Source organism: Cryptomeria japonica, chromosome 4, assembly GCF_030272615.1.
Source record: "Cryptomeria japonica chromosome 4, Sugi_1.0, whole genome shotgun sequence".
In the NCBI taxonomy this organism is placed as follows: Eukaryota; Viridiplantae; Streptophyta; class Pinopsida; order Cupressales; family Cupressaceae; genus Cryptomeria; species Cryptomeria japonica.
In genome coordinates this window covers 725,903,065-725,927,817 of record NC_081408.1, presented here as the reverse complement: position 1 = coordinate 725,927,817, position 24,753 = coordinate 725,903,065, and the positions used below count along the sequence as shown (strand labels likewise).

Genomic DNA, 24,753 nt, shown 5'->3' with positions numbered 1-24,753 from the left:
ATGATATAACATATCATGGTAAATGATGAAATTGAGATAAATAGCTAGTAATCTACTATCATGTGCATGTGAATAAAATATATCTAGCAAAGCACAAACCCATGTAAACATTATGATACATCTACTAGTTAGGATTGGGAATCATATATTGATTATGAAAATCATGCAACTAATTCAGAATTGTATCTAAGATAAAATATTAGATATGAAACTCTATAGAAGAAAAAAAGCTTAAGAATGAAACCTTAAATATTATAAAAAAGCTGAATTAACTATTAATTGCTTTCACATAAATAATCCAGACTAATTAATTAACTAAAATAACTATATGAAACAACCAACATAAATAAAATTATATTAGACAATTAAAAAAATGCTATTAAAAATATAAAAATAATTAAAATAAATATAAAGATAATTTAATTATACATAAAAATCCATTCATACTTATACATATAGGCCTTAGAATTCCATTTACATATGCTAGAACTTTAGAATTAGAGGTAATATACCTAGAAGTGTTTTGGGGTTCTAAATTTTTATATACTTTCAACAATTCTCACTTTGAAAAATTTGGAACATAACTGTACGTTATTTTTGGAAGTTTGAAAACAAAGGTCAGGCCTATTTCTCCTTCGTTTAGAGAGAAGAAAAGGATTTGGAGCAACAGGTTGTACAGCATTCTGCTTCTACAGTTTTCTTTCAACTAGTAATTACAGGATATCCTAACCCTAACACTACATACTTAATTCAATGTTGGAGTCTTGTACTGGAACCGAAATCTACAACTAATGGAATTTATCACTTTTTTTCGAACTGTCTTATATCTGAAAATTTTGTTGAGTGTTTGCACTTTTTACAATTTTAGTTTGAGCTTGGCAAACTGAAAAAAGATAAAAAAAGTCACAACTGATTTTATCTGAACTTGAAATCTCACAAATCTAGGGCAGATTTACTTACGCCAGTTAATTTAATATAGTTATGTTATTGTCATAGTGATTATTTTAGTTGCAGGCAATTTAGGTCTTATTGCCATCAGACGCTTCCACAGAATAGTCCTTGGAATGTATTATGCCTACGATAGGTTTTACAAGTATATTTTATCAGCATTAAGGCATTAGAAGCTTTGCTAAAGAGGATGCCATGGGAAACTTCGAGGAACCTTATACTTTAGATATTCACAAATTTTGGTAAATTTTGTTTTCAATATGGAATTCTCAAATTTCTTTAGTATGTTTGCCAAATTTAAAAATATTTTCCCATTTCCTTTTGATTTAATATGCTTCATGAGAAACATTGGGACGTTTGCAAAGAAAAATTGGATTTTCTAATATAGAACTGAGGTGAACCCTTTTTTAAGGTTAAGGAGCGTTAACAACTAATGTATTTATGCCGAGTTATGGGTTGCTTTATTGTGATATGGGACTTTAACCTGAATCTTTCTCTTTACGAATGAACCACTTTACCATTACACCACAACTTCGTGGACGAATTGAGGTAGGTTGATTCTGTCTCCATAAAACTCCAACTGAGTAGGGCAATCTCTCTTGATGGGTATGCAGAGATGGGATTATTGGGCTTTTACTGTTTGCAGTGGTGCAGCGAATTCCTCCTACGATAGGTGTAATCCCTGGGTAATAGAGATTTCCTATCTCCAATAATTAGTTCATATACCCTGCAAGAGAAATTCTCTACAGATGAGGATGAACTTGGATGCATAGAATCGAAAAACAGGAACGAAAACACTATTAGCCACGTTTAGTTAACACATGTAGCCTAGGCCGTGCTTGGTCAAACCTGGGTTTTGTTTGCATAAAATGTGGGTTATTGAATAACCCACATTCAAAACCTGCATTTGTTTTCCATGTTTTTCAAAAAAAAACCTATTTTTGAATTTTTCCCAATTTATACCTGTCTAATTGAATTCTATTTACATTTTCAATTTTCTGTGTCAATGCTGTGTAAATGTAATGCTACCATGCTTAGATGTATTGTATAAACGAACTTGAGTTTATTAGAGATGTAGGATGGTACTTAAGCCCTCATTCTTATCAGCTCAAATTGAAAAAATATCTCCACCAGAACTGCTCTGCAGGCTGTACAACAAGAATAATGTCCTCCTTTACATGTTTTCTGTGGTCTAATTCCCATGGCCAATGTAATACAAGTAGAGTGCAGCAGGTCGAGCTTTTGCAGTGGTAGATACCTGATCCCAAAGAACAACATTCCAGAGATTAGAAAAGCCCCAAGTGTAGTGTGTAGTGCACCTACTAAAGCATGGAATGTTGCTGATAATTTAAGTGTGTTAATGCACTCATAGGTGTTTTTGCTTCCAATCTTTCATTGGAGCCAATCCAGATGGAATCTACTAGCTCTATGCTTTGTTCTGTATGGAACATGTTTGAGTCTTTGACTACATTCATTAGCCATTGACCAATGGTTAACCGTTAAATTAGTTATTATGGATTCAAACTGAATAAAGTGTAGTGTGAAATTTTGTGTTTTTTAAAAGCTGCAATTAGCACTCCTCGAATCTTAACAAAGCTTCCTTTCACGTGTCTATGTTACCCTTCCAGTCCAAAAAGGAACAATGAGAGGCAAATAGACAAATTGATTTGTAGATGGTTTATGCTGTTGTGTTTATATTTGCTTCTTTTGGAATTTCTTTTGGGAAAAAAGTTAACCATGGAGATATTAGTAAAAGTTGATTACTATTTTGGTCTAACTTGCTTCATTGTAGCTAGTGTAATGCTTCTGAATATGTAGTGAACTGTTTATTAACACTTAGAAACACCAGATAATATAATATCTGTGCATCTTGATTGTTGGAGCCTTGCTTTTGTATGAAACAGAGTTGTTTGCTTCATGTAGTGTACTCGAGGAAACTTTTATTTGGTATACACAATCTTCTGATTTACTTAATCCTTTGTGAAGATGCACTGCTTGTTTTTCAACTCATGGCATTAAATACAGTGAATGTGTAGCTGGATGAGAACTGTTTTGGGAATTCCAATTTTTGGTTGGTTGTAGTGTGGAAGTTCTACATAAAATGCTAAAATACTGGTTGATCGTTTATGATTTATGGGGATTGATAGATTCCCTGCAGGATTCTACAAAGCCAGTGAGTAATGGATGTCTCCCTTATTTCTTGAAGCCTACAGGGAAGATATTTCTGTGGGCTCTTTAGGGAGTAATATTGACAAAGGAGTTATTGAAATAGTTACTAAAGATGATGATTTTACTCAAGTTAACAACTAGCAGCCTATTACTTTCCTCAATGTTTCCAACAAGACTTTTGCAAAGATTTTGGTCTTCAGATTGAAGTCAGTCCTTGCTTTTATTTTTACCCCTTCCAAATTGGATTTATGAAAGGGAGTTAGATTTTGGAAAAAATTGTTGGTTAGCTGGGAAGGCATGCATTGGTATAATGAGAATGGACAGAATATTTGTACAGCTTTGATTGACCTTCAGAATCCTTGTGACAGGATTGAATAGCCTTATACTTTCCTGGTTATGAGAGCTTTGAGTTTTGGCAATTCTAGATTAGTTAAGATGTTGGTTAAGGATGCCACTGCTCATGTCCATGTTGATGTTGTTTTAATTGATCCATTTGATCTCCAAAGATTTATAAGGTAAGGTTGTCCATTATCCCCTGCATTATTTGTCATTGCTGCTAAATTCATTCATTTTCTTCTTAGAGACTATTCATTGCGGCAACTAGTTAGGAGTATTGTGTGTCCATATTAGGCTCAACTCATTGGGATTTAATTTGCTTCTGACATTACTCTTTTCTTGAGTTGCATGAGGACAATTTTAATAATTTGTATAAGAGATTGGATATCTTTTGTCTTGCTTCAGGTTGCAAATTTGCTGGTCATAAATTTGTGATACTCCGCATGAAAGATACTTCTCCTGTTTGGCCTTCCGTTGTGGATTGAGTTGCAGATGTCCTTCCACAATGGTTTGGTACCCTGTTATTCCCTTATGATCCGTAGACTGGGAGGATATTGCTTACACAAGTTCAATAATGTATTCAACTAATGCTAAGACCTCTCTTAGCATTCTCAGTCAAACATTCCACCATCTATAACGGTTTCCAATGCCCAAAGATTTGCATCCAAACATAATAGATATCTGAACCACTTAAAAATGCAGAAAAAAAACATACCAAAAAGCACAAAATCTAGAAATACACATGTTTATATGGAGAAAAATCCTCTCTAGGTCAAAAACAAATTCCAATCAAGAAAGCAAGTACTTCCTGTTCCACAATTCAAGTGAGAGGTATAGAGGTTACAATGATCAATTAAGCTTTTTTCAAGCTCCAAAAATGCCAAAAAGGAGCTTTTAATTACCTTCCAAGCACTCCCTTGTACAAACGTAGTATACCTACTATGTCTTGCAAAACAGTGGCTTTCCTTCCCTTGATTCAATTTTCTGCTGCCCAAATTCTCCTTTGGATGCTGATGATGGAAGATCAATTGTTTGGAATGGCAACAACCAGTCTTGTGTAACTGCCCAACCATACAAATGTCAGGTAGGGAAGCTTCATATGGTCACTAGCAGACAGAGCATTAATAATGATGCCCACCGTACAATCATTGATCACCATTGGGTTAAGTGAACAATTATGGCTTTGAAGAATTATTATCCTACTGATAATCATGTGTTTTAACTTTTTGTCCTAGGTTTGCTCAAAATGGGAAAAGTGACATACACAGGCAGAACTCACAATCACCCTAAGGGACAGAACTACACAAATCATATTTCTCTGCCCAAAATGACCCTCAACATGGTGTCAACACTAGAATTGCCTTGTGAGTCTCATAAACCTGTTGCATGTTCATTCTAGCACAGAAGATTGCTTGCAGAACCAAGTAGATATCTTATCCAGAAAAGGCATTCACTTGGGCAACAACTAAGATGTTGCCTCCCTTATCAATTTCGGGTCATCAAATCATCTTTATACGAATTTTCAGATCACACCTCCCCCATTAGGATGCTTTTGGTGCCCAAAAGCTCACTAAATAGAGAATCAAATGAAGAACTCCCAGGCACCCAAATCTCTCAAGATTTCCTCTCATCTTTTCTTGAAATCTCCAAGCCGGCTCCATACATAAAAGCAAATGTGAACCAATTATAGACACCATTTTGTCCGTTGACTGATTCGCTCACTACATAAGCAAAACTGAAATAAGACATTTTGACAACCTTGACAGTTGCCTTCTTAAACTCACATTCCCCTTCTTGCTGCACTTAAATATTTTTTCATTGTGTGATAGTCCTATGCCCTCCTGTTTTGTATCACTTTGAAGCTTTACAATAGTTCAATTGGCTGCCCATTCGTGTACATAAAGTTTCTCATCTACTGAAGAATCAATCCTTCCAAAAGCACTGATTAACTTACAAAATTTTGGAATACTTGACAATTCAATTTTGGACGTTTCAATATACGGATCCAACATAAACATCTTCTCATTTAATCTGAACCTATACAGATTTTTCTTCCAATAGTAACAACATATTTGTCAAAGAGATGAGGGCTTCTAAAGATGGTATCACAAACATCTAATTGAATGGCATCTACTAACACTACATCCATAAATTCAGAAGTAAGCCCTAATGAGAATTTTCATTGTTTTGTTAGAGTCATTTCAACTCCTTGCAGCCATCATAATGCATATGTATGCTTATGGTCTACCATCTCCTAACCAAGTTCGCTAACCAATTTCTGAGATCCAAGGTCTACTTCAAACACGTATCAAACATGGCATCAACAATTTATGTAGCTCTGCAATTTGTGAGGAAACAACCTTGGAAATGCCCGTTTGAAGCATAGCACTAGACAATCTATCATCTACTATAGAGTTGCACTCAGTCTCTTTAACTTTGCCTCCATATGTAGTGTTCTTGTCTTTTCCCCTTATAGTCGAAGAGGGAAATAACGTTAGGTGCAATTTCCAGCACCTATCATTTAATGTCCCCTCTTTAAATAGAATTCAATAATAAATATTAATAATAAAATTAAAGTATTAAAAATTAAATTAAAATATAAAAGAATATAATTAATTAACATTTAATTAAGTTAATGAATGGTAAAAAGACATGGAAGGAAAAGTTGTGACTCCCTCAACAATGAGATATAAAAGGGAGAAGAGAACCTCATTTGAGAGGGGAATAATTTGGAAATCAGAAATGCAGATCTGATTTAAGTAAGAAGTGCAGATCTGATTGTGAAGGGTTGTGTCCCTTTCAAAGGGCAGAAATAATGAAGAGTTGCACTCTTTCAAAGGGTGCTAATGGTGAAAGGGTGTGTCTCTTGCCAAAGGGCATACATGATGAAGAGGTGTGACCTCTCCCTCACATGGAGAGATATAAAGGAAAGGAATCAAAAGCATCCAGTGATATCACCACAAATCAGATCAGAACTGTTATTAAGTTACAAACAGTAACATCTTTGTTCTTGGTGGTATGCATGGGGATGTGTTTTATATGTATGCTTAATATATGAAGCCTGATAATGTTCTTATCTAGAATTTAATAGTAATATTAATATAGAGTATAGACTGCAATATGTATGGCAGTCATACTTAATATTAATATATATATATATATATATATAGAGAGAGAGAGAGAGAGAGAGAGAGAGAGATAACAATATTATAATATAAACTAGAAAGAACCCTTAAGTTAATAACAATAAGAAGAATATGTTTATATATAATGCTTGTTACTTCTGTCAGTATTTAAGAAGTTAGGGATTGAGTTGTTTCCAAAGAGGGGCAATCTAAATCCAATCAATAGGATGATTCCCAAGATAGGGTAAGAATCGGTGTCCTGTAAACTTTGAGGGCATGGTCCCAAGATAGGGTAAGGGCTTGGACCCGTAAACTTTGAGGGAGCCTATTGTTAGACATCCTCTTCTTCCTTAGAACTGAAATAGTAACAAAGGTTGACATTTGCATTAAGAATTATGTATTATAAAATAAATTATCTACTATGGTAGATGAACAATTTACTTATTAATAATTGATGAAGTAATTGAACTATGGAATATCACAGATTTGATTCATGTTAAGATAGATTTGTCTCTTAATCAATTTAGTTTAAGTTGCAAGTTTATTGAAATAGATTAATTATGGTTAAAACAGGCCTAAACCTAGTAGGGGACATTACAATTGGTATCATAGCATATAGCCATCCTGTAGGGTAAAGAGGAATCAATAAATAATTCTAGTCAATGAGAAGGAATCTAACTATACGAGTATTTGCGTGTATGCTCCGTGTTTGCATATATCCATGCTTATGCTCCGTGTTTGGTTCATGCTTGATATGTTTCTAGCATGTTTATTCCATGCGTGTTTCTAAAACCATTTCATATTGGAAGCCATTTTGAACACTCTATGATCATTGCTTGAGGACAAGGAATCTTGGGTGGGGCGGACCTTAATGTCCCCACTTTGAAATAGATTTTAATAATAAATAATAATAATAAAATTAAAGTATAAAAAAAATAAACTAAAATATAAAAGAATATAATTAAATATAATTAATTAAAATTTAATTGTTAATGAATGGTCAAAAGACATGGAAGGAAAAGTTGTGACGCCCTCAACAATGAGATATAAAAGGGAGAAGAGAACCTCATTTGAGAGGGGGATAATTTGGAAATAAAAAATGCAGATCTGATTTAAATAAGAAGTGCAGATCTGATTGCGAAAGGTCGTGTCCCTTTCAAAGGGCAGAAATAATGAAGAGTTGCACTCTTACAAAAGGTGCTAATGGTGAAAGAGTGTGTCTCTTGCCAAAGGGCATACATGATGAAGAGGTGTGACCTCTCCCTCACATGGAGAGATATAAAGGAAAAGAATCAAAAGCATCCAGTGACATCACCGCAGATCAGATAAGATCAGAACTGTTATTACGTTACGAGCAGTAACATCTTTGTTCTTGGTGGTATGCATGGGGATGTATTTAATATGTATGTTTAATATATGAAGCCTGATTATGTTTTTATGCAGAATTTAATAGTATATTAATATAGACTGCAATATGTATGGTAGTCATACTATATATATATATATATATATATAGAGAGAGAGAGAGAGAGAGAGAGAGAGAGAGAGAGAGAGAGAGAATGTTTGATTAGACAAATAACAATATTAGAATGTAAATCAGAAAGAACCTGTAAGTTAATAACGATAAGAAGAATATGTTTATATATAATGCTTGTTACTACTATCAGTATTTAAGAAGTTGGGCATTGAGTTGTTTCCAAAGAGGGGCAGTCTAAATCCAATCAATAGGATGATTCCCAAGATAGGGTAAGGGCTTGGATCCGTAGACTTTGAGGGAGCCTATTGTATTTTGGTCTCTAAGCGCTTTGGTAACATAGACATCCTCTTCTTCCTCAGAACTGAAATAGTAACAAAGGTTGACATTTGCATTAAGAATTATGGATGATAAAATTAATTATCTAGTATGGTAGATGAACAATTTACTTATTAATAATTGTAAAGTAATTGAACTATGGAATATTATAGATTTGATTCATGTTAAGATAGATTTGTCTTCTAATCAATTCAGTTTAAGTCGTAAGTATATTGAAATAGATTAATTATCGTTAAAACAGGCCTAAACCTAGTAGCGGATATCATCAAAATGACTATCCTTATCACAATGGTTACAATGAAGATTCTCTTTACCTTTGCCCTTTGTAGAAGTAGTATGCTCCTCATTATGCTATTTATGCTTGAAGGAAGAACCACTTTCCTTATCCAACTCAAGGTAATGAGTTTGAGTGCATGCTTCATCGATATCCTTGGGTTTGGCTCTAAGTATACACTGCTTGAGGTGATCAAATAGAACCCTTATGCATTTCATCATCATTCTCTTCCCAAACTCATTGTATAAAATTGAACACTTTGTCCCTGCATTTGCTTTAAATTATGGCATTCTATTACTCTTTCTACTTCATAACAGATTGGTAGAATTGATTACAAAGCACTCTCTTGAAATCTTCCCAGTTAGAAATTGGTGCCACTTTTTGGATTTCAAAAGAGTGGGCATAACTCTCATGCCATGTGAGAGCATGCCTGTCAAGCTTCAACCTTTCTAAAGAAATCTTTTGATTCGGGGACATTTGATGGAGGCTGAAGTAAACCTTTATTTGTGAAACCCATTTCATTGAGCTTCTCTGCATTAATTTCACCATCATATAGTTGAATGTCTATTTTTGCTTCAACTTTTAAGAGTCTCCTGAATGATGATGCTTCTTGCCCAGGTTCACTTTTTGCAGGTCCACTTGATTCCAAATGCTCTTTTGGAATTACCGCCTTCCCTGTGAAGGCTAGCATCATGCTTTCAAGCCTATCAATCTTTGCTTCAATGTTGGAAATTCTTGCAATAGCTTCCAACATTTTAAATCTTGCTTCTCCATCTTCTTCCATCATGCTCACTATTGTCATACTCCTGAACCGCTTGTTTGTTCCAATTTTAGACTCTAAAGACCAGAAATCACTACTCCCGCTTGCTCTAGTTGAGGGCATAAACCAAGAATCAACAAACCATTGATAAGTCCACACACACAGGCTATGGAATTGGGGCTTTGGTACCAATATGATCCATAAACTGAGAGGACATTCCTCACACAAGCTCAATAATAACAGATCCAACTATGCTAAGACTTCTTTAGCACTCGCAAACAAACATTCCACCATCTACAATGGTTTCCAGACTTGTCCAACCGAACATAACAGAGATCTAATTCTTAAAAAATGTAGAAAACAAACATGTAAACAAGCACAAAATCTGGAAACATACACGTTCATCTAGAGGAAAACCCTCTTCAGTAAAAATACTTAAGCGTAGAAAGCAAATACATCCTTTTCTACCATGCAAATGAGAACTACAGACGTTACAATGACCAATTAGGTCTTCATCAAGATCCAACAATGCTATAAAGAGCACTGACCTGCCTCCCAAGCACTTCCTTTTCACGCACAGTACTATGCTCTGTATCTATCCCAAAACAACAGCTTTCCTCCCTTGCATTCAATTTTCTGCTGCCTAAATGCTCATTTGGACACAAGTGGTCGAAGATCAATTGTTTGAAATGGCTGGTGTCATCAACAAATGCTTGTGTTCAGGCTTCTGAATGCTCCGAAACTTCTGGGAATTGCCAATGCCTATGATGTGTGCAGATTCAAGAAAGCACCTCTCTGTGGTTAGATACACTTATTTGAAGTTGGAAGGAAAAGAAAAATAACTAGTTTTGATTAGGAGACTGCCTCAGCCTAACTACAAGGTGTCATGGTGTATGCAATAGCTGCAACTACAAAAACCCTAGGAGGCTTGCTAACCCTAGTGTAGTGTAGGGAGGAGGAGATAGAATATTGAAAATCTCTAGTGTGCGAAGGGGCTGATTGATGGAGGTGGGATCAGCAACAATGCTGAGGTTTGAGGGAGAAAGATATCTGTAACTTTGTGCAAGGCTTGGGAGAAAAATCCTAGTATGTGTAGGAGAGAGGAACAAAAGCAAGGGAAGAGTAAAGGCTATGGATCTTGGAGCTAATGGAGAGAGGAAATGTGCAACAAGCTTCAACACTAGTGGAGTTGCCTAAGTTGCTGAATCGGGTACGGGAACAGGTACAAAATGCCAGTATGTTAGAAACTTTTTTGGGGGTTGGGTATGTTTTCAGTATGTTCATACAAAAATAAAATATATATCTGCATTTATATACATACATATATATATGCATACATACATGTACATACATGAATACATACATACATACGTACGTACATATATACATCCACTCACGCACATATACATATGTATGTTTGTATATATATGTAGCTAAAAAATATATTTAAGTTTAGAATGTCATATACCAATACATATGCTGAACAAAACCATTACAAATTTTCAAATTTTGCAACTAACATACTAATATAAATTCAGTTTTCAATATCAAAAAGTTCAAACTAGAATCTCATGATAGATACATTCTGAGTTCACTAGTAGGTCTTAAGAATAACAAAAAAATCAAACTAGAATCATTAAACATGTCGGCATCTAAAAACATGAACCCGGACGCACCCACAGGAGATTCGTTTCAGAATCCAATTCTGGTACTTTTCATACCCGGAATCGCCCGAATAATTCCACAATTCAGCAACTTAGGGAGTTGCAGGTATTTTCAGCAATAGAGGAGTGATAGGAGGGAGGTATGGGAAAATTAAAAAAACTTACTATCAGCACCATAGGAGGAGCTAAAATGAGTGGTTGGAAGAATAGCATCCAAAAGAGATAAAGAGAGAGAGTGTTTAAGAATGTGCAAAAATGAGAAATTAGGGTTTTCAAATGCATAAATAGAGTGTTAGGCAAGGTATTTTTTAGAGGAAAACTTACTAGGGTGAGACCTAGGGTTTTTTGAGGGAAATGAATTCAAATTTGAACCAATAACTAGCACAGGAGGGTACTGGTGTCTTGGACATTAGAACTTAAGGGTGCTGGTGTCCTTATGTATAAAACGTAAGACTTTAGAGATGGGTTGGTAACAGTGAGGAGAATCTGAGTTTGTCTGCATGGCACACCAGTGATGGCGTTTTATGCTAGGAAACAGTCAAAATGAGCCCTAAAAATTACTAGAAGCTAAGTCACAAGGTTCGAATTCGAATTCAAATTCAACAGCCATGAAATTCGGATGAAATTTGACAAGGGAAAAATTCGAAAAAAAATTCAGATAAAATTCGCCTTCTATAATTTTGTTTATTTTTAAATATATGTATACTTCTAATAAATTATTAGAATGGCGACCCTTGTTGGAGAAAATCCGAGGGCGACCCAGCAGTTGCAGACACCCATGACCCAATAGATACAAAACATATACAAAGAATACCCACGACCAGCTGAGTTTTGTTTAGAGGCGGATAGCAGTGCTTTATAGAGGAAATTTGATTAAATTCGATTTTTTTAATAGAAGTTTGAAATTTGATTAAATTCGAACCTCATCCATGAAAATCGCCGTATCCTGTGACTTAGACTAGAAGTATGATAGGTACTAGGTTGCTGCAGGTTTCTACCAACTATATTTATTGCTTGTAATCCTTCATTGATACTATTTTTCTATTTGGGGTTTTACAAACCCACTTGATGTCTGGTCTAAAAGGTTTAAGTGCATTTGGTCCCCTTTCCTTGAATAATTAAAAAAAAACTTTTTTATCGATCACCTCTCACCAATTGCAATGTTACATGAAGCCTCTAACACTACTTCTAACAATCCTTACAGTTAGAAGTTAGAACTATCAACATACTAACCACTCTATTGTGCCTGCTGAGGCTTTTGCCTCTGTTATGGCTATGGCCGATTCTTATGAGGGGCAGAAGATGTCCACAACACTCCTTTGTGGGGGATGGGATTGGGATCCTCAAACCTTGGACCTTGCTTGATAAGGAACCACTGCATAAGTTCCAGACTAATCTCTAAAAGTTTCACCTTTTCCATGCTAGCTAAGTTGATCACCTCTAGCCTAGGTTGACCACTTCTAGCCTATTGCAGAGCTACATGATCTCTCTAACACTACTTCTGTTGATCCTTAGAGTTGGAACCACCAACATACTAATTGATCTTATGGATACTATTTTTTTGAAGCTCAATTCAATTCGGGGTTTGACAGACCCTCCTGATGTCTGGTCTAAACAGTTTAAGTTTATGTGGTCCCCTTTTCTTGAACCAAAAGAAAAACTTTTTTAGGTGGTTGTTTATTCACAACAAGCGTGCTATTAGGTGTATTTGCTCCTTTTCTTGATCCAGTTTTTGTTTGGATTGTGGTTCTGTTCAATCAGCTTGTTACTTGTTTTTTGAGTGTCCCTTTGCTAATTTTGTGTGGAGTTCTTTTTTGAATGTTTAGTCCAATTTGCTTGAGAACAAGTGAATTAGCTGGTTGAATATTCTTATGGGATTTTCAAGCATTTGTCAGATCTATGGTTGCTGTTCTCTACTGAGATTCTTTGGTTTTCATAGTTTCACTTCTCTAGAGAAGTCATTCTTTCCTGGATTTTTATGCATGTTAGTTTAAAATTTGGAGCTGATCCCAGCAATAAATATACCTGGTAAGATCAATTAGCATGTTGGTGGTTCCAACTCTAAGGATCAACAGAAGTAGTGTTAGAGAAATCATGTAGCTCTGCAATAGGCTAGAGGTGGTCAACCTAGGCTAGAGGTGATCAACTTAGCTAGCATGAAAAGGTGAAACTAGCAGAGGAGAATGTAGTGAGAGGCCTTAGAGATTAGTCTGGAACTTATGTAGTGGTTCCTTATCAAGCAAGGTCCAAGGTTTGAGGATCCCAATCCCATCCCCCAAAGGAGCTTTATGGACATCTTCTGCCCCTCATAAGAATCGGACATAGGCATAACAGAGGCAAAAGCCTCAGCAGGCACAATAGAGTGGTTAGTATGTTGGTAGTTTTAACTTCTAACATTTTTTCTGTTGATGACTTGGTTCCTCAAAAGGCTAGTGTTCCTGAGCTCTCTTGGTCTGGTGGTCCAAATTGTAACATGCTCAGAGATAACAATATGAATTGGCCTATATAAGATGATATTCATTGTTGATGATGAGTGGTCCATTGATAATTCCCAGGACTACAGTTCTCTTGATGATACCACAGATGCCTCCAAGATTAGGTACCCTGACTGGTTGATTAAAGAGTGCATGGACCATGGGCTGAATAGTAACATTAAAAAAGTTAAGGCTTTGTTATTCTTTCTTAATAAGAAATCTGTCGCTAAAGAGAAAAAAACCAAAGATGCTGATGAGTGATTTGTGGTCTTTTTTGTTTAGGGTTTTGATATGCAATTTGTTTTTCTAGTTTTGTGATATAGCCTCTTTAGGCTAAGGTGCTGTAGTGTTCTCATAAACTGTTGCTCTCCTTGCCAAATTTGTTTTGCTGGTTATGATTTGTACTGCTTGCTAGAGCTATATTTGTTGTCTTTCCCCAAGATTAAAAAAATAATTGAAGTTTTGATTTTTTTTTTCAATACAACTATTTAATGTGTTTTTTTGTCATGTGTGACTTGTTTAGTACACTCAGAACTATTTCAGAAGACTTTGTAATGAATGCATGTCTGACTTGTGTGCATGTTCGAGATCATGAATTAGGGAGGCATACTGTATCATGTTATAAGTTTCTAATGTGTTTTACTGTTTGTTGTCTGTATTCTAGAGCATACGCGCAAAGCTTCTAAATTACGGAGGTTGCAAAAATGGCAGGAGAATTCAACAGAGAGGTATTTTATTGTGGCCACGGAGTTGTGGTTTTATTCCTTGCAAATTTAGGAGCATGATTGTGATACAGTTGACTGATATCATTCAAACTTGTACATTAGCACTAAAAGATTGAAGGATTTATTTTTCACCAGGAATAAGTACTCTGTTTAATAAACAAGGCATACATATGATTACTTTCCACTGTTGCAGCTGTTGATATGGTCCAAAATATTGCCCCTTTCAAGTTAAAATTAGTGCTTTTTGACAGTTTATATCACAAGCTTTTTTGTTTGCTATACTGATATCTTTTGACTTCATTTGAACTTAGATGTAACAATCCTTACAGGCACGACATGTGCCTATCTACTTGCTTGATAGGAAATATGGAGGCTGATTATGCAGCATCATTAATGATAGGATAAACCATGCAAGGTGCCTTTTAGGATGCCGGCCATGTAGGAAGGAAACATTGGTGACTAAGAGATGTGAATTAATTTTTTGGGATTCTACTTATTGATTTCTTAGCCATTTTCTACCAAAGCTAGTGCATGCCATTTTCAGAAGGCCGAGTCATCATCAATGTCTCTTTTGTTCTGGTAGTCTTTCTCTGTTTACCTTTATCAATCATGCCTATATATTAGTATGATTTTAGAACTGCAATTCTTCATTTTTGGCTTAAATACCTTTCTTGCACTTATTTAAAAGTTTTCTTTCAAAAGAAGTATTATGTCTAAGGTGAGAATTGTTATAGCATGCCATTTGATATGAAACTGTTTGTCAAGTATAAAAGCTACATGGTAGGTATTTCACATATGTTGTTTCTATCACAATAATTAGTTTAATTCCTTGATTATGTAGGCATTTGTTGAACTCCAAGGTCGATTGATTGAGACATCTACTAAGATTAAACAGGTGAGTTAAAGCTATCTAACTTTTCCTTCGTTTGGGATTTTTTGGCTGGTATTTGATTTTGTTGTCCCATTTTTCCAATGTACAACAAATGTTTTGGTTGTTGATGCTTAGGTGGTAGGCTTTCTTGATATGAAGCTCAACGTTTTCTGTTATTCTATTTAGTTTCATTTGATCCCTGACCTTTGAATTTATTGATGCGGTGTTTTCTCCATTAACATGTATTTCAAATGGACATTCATTTACTTTATTAGCAAGACAAATTTATCAACTGTGAAGTTATCTATTTAATAGATTTTGCATTAAAAAAACGACAAGACCTTTAAGAATTCTGATGGTTATTTGATGATTTTCATGTCATAATCATACTCTCCAAGCTGTAGGGATTTCTTTCCAGGAGATAATAGGATGGTTCTTCCATGGGCATGCATGACTGATGATGATTGGCCAACTGCAGAAATCCTTCTAGATTCAAACTTAATACTTTCTACACATCTTCATGGATCAATCATTTAGCTGCTTCATTTTGATGTATTGTCCATAAAGGTTGGATTAATGTTAATAACATTGGTGGTGGAAAAATTGGACAGGTTAGGAATTGACCTAGGGCTACGCTCTGACAGATATTCTGCCCTACCACAATCTGCTTGTACCGAGTTTGTTCCTCACATGTAGTTTTCAAAGTGTTACCATCAACGCTCACCCTTAATCTGCACTCTACTCAATATCACCAGCCATCCCCAGCAGGCACTATTTCTCAATTAGGATGGAAAAACTAGAGAAGCTAGTAATAGAACTCATGATCACCTACACACCTGTTGTGAAGTTTTCACACATCTCCCCATTGCAAATGGGGACCCTTGCTTTTTTTGCTTTTTAGGGTTTGTTTTTTTGGTCTTTTAGGGTTTTGTTAGTTAGCCTTTGCATTTTGAGTGTCGCCCAGGGGATCACATGGATAAGCAAGTCCGGCTTGAGTGATGTCTTGATTCTGAAATTTGGCTAAGTCTGGAATGTCCTGAAATTTGGCTAAGTCTGAAGTCCTGATCCTGAAATTTGGCTAAGTCTGGAATGTCCTGATCCTGAAATTTGACTAAGTCTAGAAACTGAAAAACCTCAAAAAACTAGATTTTGCAATATAACTCGTGGAGGTCTGAAACCACTCTCAAACATCCTGAAATGTCACTTATACTTAAATGTTATATTCCATAAAAATTATCCTGATAGAGAGTTCAAAAAGTCAAATTTCGCTCCTGTCCTTCACTGAGGATCCAGAGCGAATTTCGCTCCTATCCTTTTCCAAGGGACCAAGGCAAAGCGCTCCTGTCCCTCACCAAGGGATCAGGGCGAAAATACTTATTTGAGCCATTCTTGGCCTTGTTTGGTTAAATTGAGACATCAAAAGCATGGTGAAGGACGAAATGAGCATGATAGAGCATCCAAACTTGATCAAAAACAATGAAATGATGAAGTTTTTGCCTAGAAGGTCAAATTCGCTCCTGTCCCTCACTGAAGGACCATAGCACTTTTCTTTATATGCACAATTTTAGACCTTTTTTGGACATCAACTTTATTCATAGCATGAAGTAAGGTGAAATCTTCCCTAGCAAGGAAATTTTGAGATGAAAATTGTAGTGATTTGGCCTAGAGAGCAAAATTCGCTCCTGTCCCTCACTGAAGGACCGGAGCTTGAATCCCAAATTCGCATTATCCTCACAAGACTTAAATAATTTTGCGATTGGAAGAGGCCAAGGGGAGTGTGCTCTGTCCGTTGAATATAATTTAAGTGGGCCACAAAGGAGAAAACCAACCTAAATGACAAGTTCGCTCCTGTCCCTCACCCAGGGACCAGGGCTATTTTCAAAGGGCGCTCCTGTCCCTCTCCAAGGGACCAGAGCGATTTTCCCTCAAGGCAAGTTTTTGGCAAAAGGAAAGCAAGTTTCGCGTTTGAGGTGGGTGGAGGAAGACACAATCGATCCGTTGAAGATAATTTTCGAAGCTAGCAAAGGACGAATTGGCTTGTAATTGCAAAAGTGCTCCCGTCCCTCACTGAAGGACCGGAGCTTGAATTTCAAATTTGCACTGTTCTTGCAGGATCAAGACAATTTTATGATTTGAAGAGACCAAGGAAAACATGATTTATCTATTGAATATAATTTGGAAGGCTAACAAAGGACGGATAAGCTTGGATTTGCAAAATAGCTCCTGTCCCTCTCCAAAGGACCAGGGCGAAAAACTTAATATCCAGTCCTTCTCGCCAAGTTTGGACAAATCTAAGCCAAGGCGCGAATTTGAAATGATGTTTAAAATGCCTCGAGGTGGAAAGGAGTTACAAGGACCACGAATTTTGATGACAATTGGCAAAGGGCGCTCCTATCCTTCACTCAAGGACCAGGGCGAAAATCTTGGGAAAGCACGTTTTTGCCTTGAAGAAGCGGGTTGAACATACATAGAAGAGATGAACGAAGGTCATTGCTTACCTCCAAACTTGATTTGGCGATCTAAAGGACAAAGACCAAGGACAAAAGATGAAATCGCTCCTGTCCCTCACCAAGGGACCAGGGCGAAAATGCTTTAAAGTGCACTCATTTCAAAGATCGAATAAATTGAACTCGAAATTCTAAGTAAAAATGCCATCTTGGACGTCAAAAATGAGGTCTTGGACGTAAAAAAACAAGAAGTGTGAGGTCCAAAAGGTATAGGCGCTCCTGTCCCTCTCCAAGGGACCAGAGCGATCTTGTTGATATCTATTATTTTCCCATGCTTGGGCGCCAATATCCTTCAAATTGCAAATTCGATAAAACCTTGAAATATTTTGAAATTAAATTGACATTTAATGATGGCGCATGGCATTTAATAATTAATTTTGAGCCTTAAAATCGAAATTTTTAATTATAAAGGCATTTGAAATTAATTATTATTAATTTAAAATCAAATAAGAGAGCGCCTAAGGTGTTTTTTTAACGTTTTTTGCAAGTCGGCCTTCATCTTTTATTAGTTTTTATTTATTTTTGGCCTATTTTGTCAAAGTCGGCCCATGGAAATAAAATGGTGAGCGCTCTATATATTTGGGGTGTGTTTTTCATTATTCAAATCATTCACTCATTGTTTCAAGTGCGATTTGGAGAAGTTAGGAAGGAGTTGGAAAGCGGTTAGAAGACAAATAGAGAGTAGTTAGCTAGTTGATAGAATAGTAATTAGAGTAGAGTAGAGAGAGAAGGCAAAGATTGTTGCCAAGATGTTGTTGTAAAAGACTTGTAACTTCATTGAAGAAATGGTGAAATTTATGGGTCGATTCGACAATTTGCATGGTCTTTATACTTCTCATATTTGATTTCATGTTATTAGATGAGTGGAAGAAATATGCTTGATTGATGGTGAAATTCGCATATCCATACTACTAGCAGTTTGTTGATTGCAGACTTGCCTTGTGTAGTCAACTGGAATCGTTCAGCTTAAGCTTAACTTCAGTTGTCGCTTCTTCATTGATATGCATCAACCTGATGGTGTCTATGCCTGCAGTGATGATTTGAACATCATAAAGCTTCCCTTCGAAGATCGCACTAGCCTTGTGGAGATGGTCCTGCGGTGTCAAAACAAGACCTAGTTAGAGTTTCATCAAAGATCAATCATTGCTCCTACATTCTTAGTATTAGGATTAGATCCTCTCTTCGCCCTCATCTTTTTTCCTTTTTTTCAAGTCAAAGCTAGTAAGATCCTGTGTTCCAGCAATATTCAAAGCAAATCAGAAGTTCAGGCATCAAATGTAAGTCCCCTTGTGATTCCAGCAAATCACATCATACCACAGAGAGCTTTTCCACACGTAGAGATCCTTCATATAAGAACCTTGAAGTTTCTCCGATTGATCCTTTTCGCGATATCTTCAACATTCAGAAACTTTATTCAAGAGAGGATAAGGTACCCTTGGGTATTTTATTCTGTGTTAGGCTGTGTACAAAATACACGTCAACAACACCTTATGGTTGTGAAGTTACTTTCAATGTCTAGTTCTACTATGATTATCAAAGATTTTTTTGTAAGCAATTTTGCTTCTTGCTCCGGACGTGGTTATTCAACTTTAGGCCTATGTTACATTTAGGTTTATCCTGTAGATGGATCCATAATTTGCTTGTGACATAAAATATAAAAATAACTAAATATAGAAGCTGCATTAACCCTCACCCCCCCTCCCCCTCCTTTCCATTAAGTCGTGAAACTAGAGGAAGGGTGCAACTGTTATATGTTCGTCGCTTGTACGCTTTTGCCTTTTATCGTCAGAGCGTCTTTCCTAAGGGCTTCTGAAACAGTGGTCTGTAGAAGAAGACAATCACCCTTAACAATCGAGCTAGCTTTCAGCCACATTTTTATTGAGCAAGCCAACAACATAATGGACAGAACTTCCACATCCTTGTCCATGTGTCAACAAAAAGGCATTCTTAATAAGATAGGTCTTCAAAATACTACTTATATAAGCTTTATTACACAGGCCACACATTTCATTACGATAATGCCTCTCTTTATAATCAAGCAATCCCATAACAAACATAAACAGACAAATGGCACTGAGCTCTTTGTGGATGCAAGTCGTAACGTCTGCCTAGTTGAATTAGACAACAGTCAACCAGTAGTTATCCTCATTTTATCTGCCATAAGACCAGGCATTGATCAATTAGGGCTAAGGGACTGCCAAGCTTACTTGGAATGCATGCCATTATGAGGGCTTCTTGCATGGTTAGGAAATCCTCCTAATACCTCTGTTGTGAGCCCACTCATAGTTTGTTACATCTGCTAAAATACCTAGGGTAGAGACCCTAATTCTGGGAGAGGGAAGATGTTTTATGTTTCATGGAGAGTGGTGTTCCTTGAGGTTTTTACATGGTTCTGCAGTTCTGGATGTTGGAAAATTGTTGGAAATTTTCAATCTCTAATCCAATAATAATATTGATGAGATTCAAGGCTTAGACTATTACAATGTGGAAATCTGAAATTAAGTTGCCTTAATACGGAAAACCATTGAGATATTCATCTTCTTTGTCATGTGACAAATAGCCACTTTAGCATGCTTAATAAACCTATCTTAGATGAACATAAACCATTAGTGAAATTGTTGATGTGTTTTCATGCACTATGCAACACAAAATAAAATACCAAAGGCACTCTATCCTCTCTTGATCAAAATCTCCTCAAATGCTAAATAATGTGATCAACTGAGACGACTCCAAGGTTTCTATTGTTAGGTGTTGACATGTAGATAGCCCAATGGTTGTTATGTGATTTGCTGGAATCACAAGGGGACTTACGTTGATACTTGAACGTTGAATGTTGCTAGAACGTGGAAGTTTACTTGATATGAAAAAAAAGCAAAAGGAATAAAGGGTTAAGAAAGCTAATCTAATCCTAGGAATGTAAGAGACTATGAATGACTTAGTGAAATTCAACTATTCTTTGTTTTGCCATGCAAAGCAACAACTAGGTAAAGTTTAGTGCGATCTTCTAAGGAGAGCAAAATGATGTTCAAATTACTACCAACGACATAGACACCATCAATGCAATGCATATCAATGAGTGAGTAGCAATTGAAGTTAAGCTCAAGAAGAGAGTTCAATTGACCACGCAAGATACTTCACAATCAGCAAAATGCTAGTAGTATGAACATAAAGAATTTCACCATTAATCATCCATAATGGCTTCCATCCATCTAATCAACATCATCTAACATGAGGATACAACAAGAAACCATGCAATTATGTAGAAGAAACAACACATTCCACCATAAACTCAATGAAAAGGATGTTTATTTACAAACTTGGTAACAATTACTACCTTCTCCTCCTACTCTACTTCTAATTGCTTGCTACCTGCTCTTGAAATATTAACTATTAGCCATTGTCTATTCTCCATTTCTCTACTATTCTCCTATTAACCTTTACAATGAGATATATGAGCCTTAAATAGATAGCTCTTTACAATGAATGGCTCTGATTGATTCACAATCAATGGATGAGATTACATTATAAAACCCTAATTAGGTTCTGTTACAACAAACTCCCTTTTGCAACATTCTTATCATTTTTTACTAGATGGAGAGCGTGCGCGAAGGAAAGGCTAGGGCTTTGAGTGGAGAGGTAGACGTTGGGGAAGATGGAGATCCAAACGGTGATGACGATTTTGTTTGGCTTCTTCTTGCTTTTGTGGGCTCTGCTCTTTCTTCAATGTTTGCTTTTGGTGGTGGCCATTTGTTCGCGGATTGGGTTGTGGTGCAGACGGTGGTTTTTACCCTTATTTTTTGGGAGAGATAGATGCAACTTTGTGACTTTGGGTGGCATCTTGGGGGCTGTTGGGACTGCTTCCTTTCCTTGCTTGGCCCCTGCTTCGGGGAGGGTTCTGTGCCTTTTGTTCTCGACTTATCTTTGGTTTCCAAGGGGGTTGGTCATTTGCCTGTTTTGAGATCCTTGTGCTTCTCTGTTTCTATTTTCGTCATGTGGGGATCTGCTGCGGCTCTGGCTCAATTATTATTGTTTATGTTTGAGAGCCTGCTGATAGGTTTGGTCAGGGTTTGGTTCTCCTCCCATCTTTTATTTTTCTCTGCCTGTTCGATTGAGGTGAATGGCTCTTCTTTTGAGGTGAAGAGTGGTTGGTTGGGTGAAGATGGATGGAGTTTTCTAGGGGCTTTTGCTACCCTGTTTCTTGAGGTTTGTTGGTATACTGCCTTCATTACCATGCTTCTATTTCTCTGTCACTTTTCTCCTACGGAGGTGGAGACGCTGGTGGAGCTCGCTCGCTTGGTGTATGACTGGTTTGTGCTTCGTTACCTTTTTAAGGTTTTGGGAGCCTTTGTAAAACCCAATATTCCAGCAAAATGGTGTTGTATTGATCTTTTGTCTTTGGATTTAGTGGGGTTGATTGGTGTTTAGCGGTTTCAGTTGGTAGCCCGTTTCTCTTCAGTTCCTATTGAGGAGGGTCCTTTCCCTATTGAGGTGGAGAGGAGTTGTGCTAGATGGGAGCTGACTTTCAGCTGGATTGTCTTTGCTTGTTTCAATTCGATGGTTTTGGGTGCCAAATCAAAACCCGATTTGAAGGTTTGGGGAGCCTTTCAAAACCCCCTGGTTCCAGATTGTTCCTTTACGTTTATCGTCAAGATTTTGGTTGTTATGGTTTGGGGATTCCTTGCTAAAAGCAAATGTTTAGGTTATGGGTGCTTGGAAAAACCCTTGTTATTTGTTGTAGGTTAAGGGAGCCTTGTTAAAACCCTTGGATTTCATTGTATTGACATCTTTTGGTGTTGTGAGTCTTTTTTCAGCTGGCTATTCAATGATTTTACTTTGATGTCAGGTTGAGGTTGGGTTGCTAGCTGTCTTTGTTATATCTTTTAGCAGCGTTCTTCTTTGGGTTCTGGATCCCCTCAAAATCCGAGTTTTTCTGGTCCCTTAAAAATTTGTTGTAAGGGGTTTCGGGTCCCCTCAAAACTTGTTTGATCCTTAATCAAAAACAAAATCCTTTTCGCCCAATGAGAAAATTACATTTGACTTGACATATGTTCCACATTGAATGTGAACCAATAATGAGGTTAGGTATCTCGAACTTTGTGCCTCCATGGGTGAGTCAGGTACATTGCATTTGGACATGCTAACGTGGAGCCCTTTGATTGGTTGATGATGACAAGAATGCCACCTTAGTTTGCTTGTACTTGGTAGATCAACACAAAGTGTTTGAGCAATATCTCTTAATGCTCAACGTTATCCAATTCGCTCAATGATGATGGGAAGCATCTTCATGGTCAAGTTAATCCTGTATCCTTGCTTGCCTATTTTGCCTTGATTGACCCGTCTTCATGCTAGTTAACTTCTTGATGATGTTTGATCATGAATCCCCTTCACTTCGAAGTCCTTCACCTGAAGTACTAGTAATGATTCTTGGATTTCCGAAGAAATTCAAGATTATAAAGTTATAAACGTTTTTCTCTTCATGGGCAGGTCTTGATTTTGTCCTCCCTAACTCCTTCATGATGTTTAGAGCTTCGTCCTTTGCCTTGAGCGATCCACTATGCTATACCTTGAGGTGTTGATCATTTGCAAATGTACTGCTGAGTTGTCTCACTAAATTCTTTGCTTTACTCATGCTGTTAAGCCTTTATCTTGAATTCCTTTTTGTCATGATGTTGTCATTGCAAAGCCTCTCCGTGATATGAAGTCACTCTCCTCTTTGAATCTTCTTCATGTTGCTGATATAGCATTCCTCATATTACAATGTCTTAATTTCTTCATTTTCTTGCCTCAACTCACGTGGTGAAATCCCTCCTTGAAGTGTTGTTCTGATCCTCCTACAATCAGACCTGCCCCTTTGATTTCTTCCTTAGTCACCTGCAAAGCAAACAAGAGGGTATCAAACCCATATAACACATACTAATTTTACGTATCTTTCATCTCTCTGTGTTCTGATTTTGATTTGCAGATAGGGTTATGTGATATTTCAGGTCTGATGAAGGTCTGATCCTGATCTGATTCCTTATCCTGCTGGCCACAAATGAGATCAGAGTTTGCACAAAGGATGGCGGAATTTTCTTGTTCATTGGCACAGCTTGGAGGAGGGTGCAGATTTGGTGGCTGATTGCACAACCTTGGAGCCGCTTTTGCCCCTTTGTATGCACAAATTGGCGGCATTTCATCATGCATTTGCACAACTCTCTCTTGCTCGGGCGGCTTTCATGCCTCCATTTGCACAACTTTTCTTGGTGGGTGGCTTTTACCTTGTCATTTGCACAACTTATCATGCTAGGGCGGCATTTAGACCTTCATTTGCACAAACTCCATGCTAGGGTGGCATTTATGCCTGTTTGCACAACTTTGGCGGCTTTTAGAGTCTCATTTGCACAAGTTGAAGTTGAATTTCACCTTGCCTTAGACAAATAGTTCATTGAGACGATCAACTTGATGTTTCCTTCCCTCAAACCATCTCTAGCTTAGGCGAAATTTCAAGGTTGATTTGCACAAATTGCTCATTATGAGCAAGCCAGTATTAAGACTACAACTTGCGCAAAAATTTGATTTGATCAATTTTCGTTTTCACACCTTAGTTCATCAACCTTGATCTCTTATCTAACATTGCTCTAGGTTATCTCATGGTTCTTGCCTCTCTAGCATGGGCACATTTCTAGGGTCCATTCACACAAATATCGCTTGATGAGCAATCTAGTGCCAAGACCCCAACTTGAGCATGTTGGTATTTTGGTATGGTTTTGTCATTGATGTCAACACCTACTAAAACACTAGCACTTTGGAGATCCAGCAACATTCACCGGCAAACAAGTAACTATTGCACAGTTACTGGTATATGGCACACCGACAAGATATAATGATCACCGACACTTGGAATGGCATGGAAAACACTTTGTAATGTCGAAGACATCGTCTGGACATCTTGTCCTGGAGTTTTGTTCATTGGTATATTCACAGTTGCATATTTGTTGTTACCCGGCAAATAGGTCTAGGGTTACACCGACAGGTTTATCTTTTTCAAATCAACATGGCACGCAATGGAGATAATTAATTATTATTGTAAATGCATTAAGCCGACATG

At 36.9% G+C, this 24,753-nt stretch overlaps 1 protein-coding gene across 1 annotated transcript in view; it reads left to right on the top strand.

The window, feature by feature from the left end:
• Positions 1-485: 485 nt before the first annotated feature.
• LOC131027462 (prefoldin subunit 1) overlaps positions 486-24,753 on the top strand; it is a 71,288-nt gene continuing 47,020 nt past the window's right edge. Inside the window, exons 1-3 of the mRNA XM_057957540.2 lie at positions 486-709; positions 14,228-14,291; positions 15,130-15,183. Coding sequence (XP_057813523.2) covers positions 14,268-14,291; positions 15,130-15,183 — 78 coding nt within the window. The 5' untranslated portion in view covers positions 486-709; positions 14,228-14,267. The remainder of the gene's footprint in view (positions 710-14,227; positions 14,292-15,129; positions 15,184-24,753) is intronic.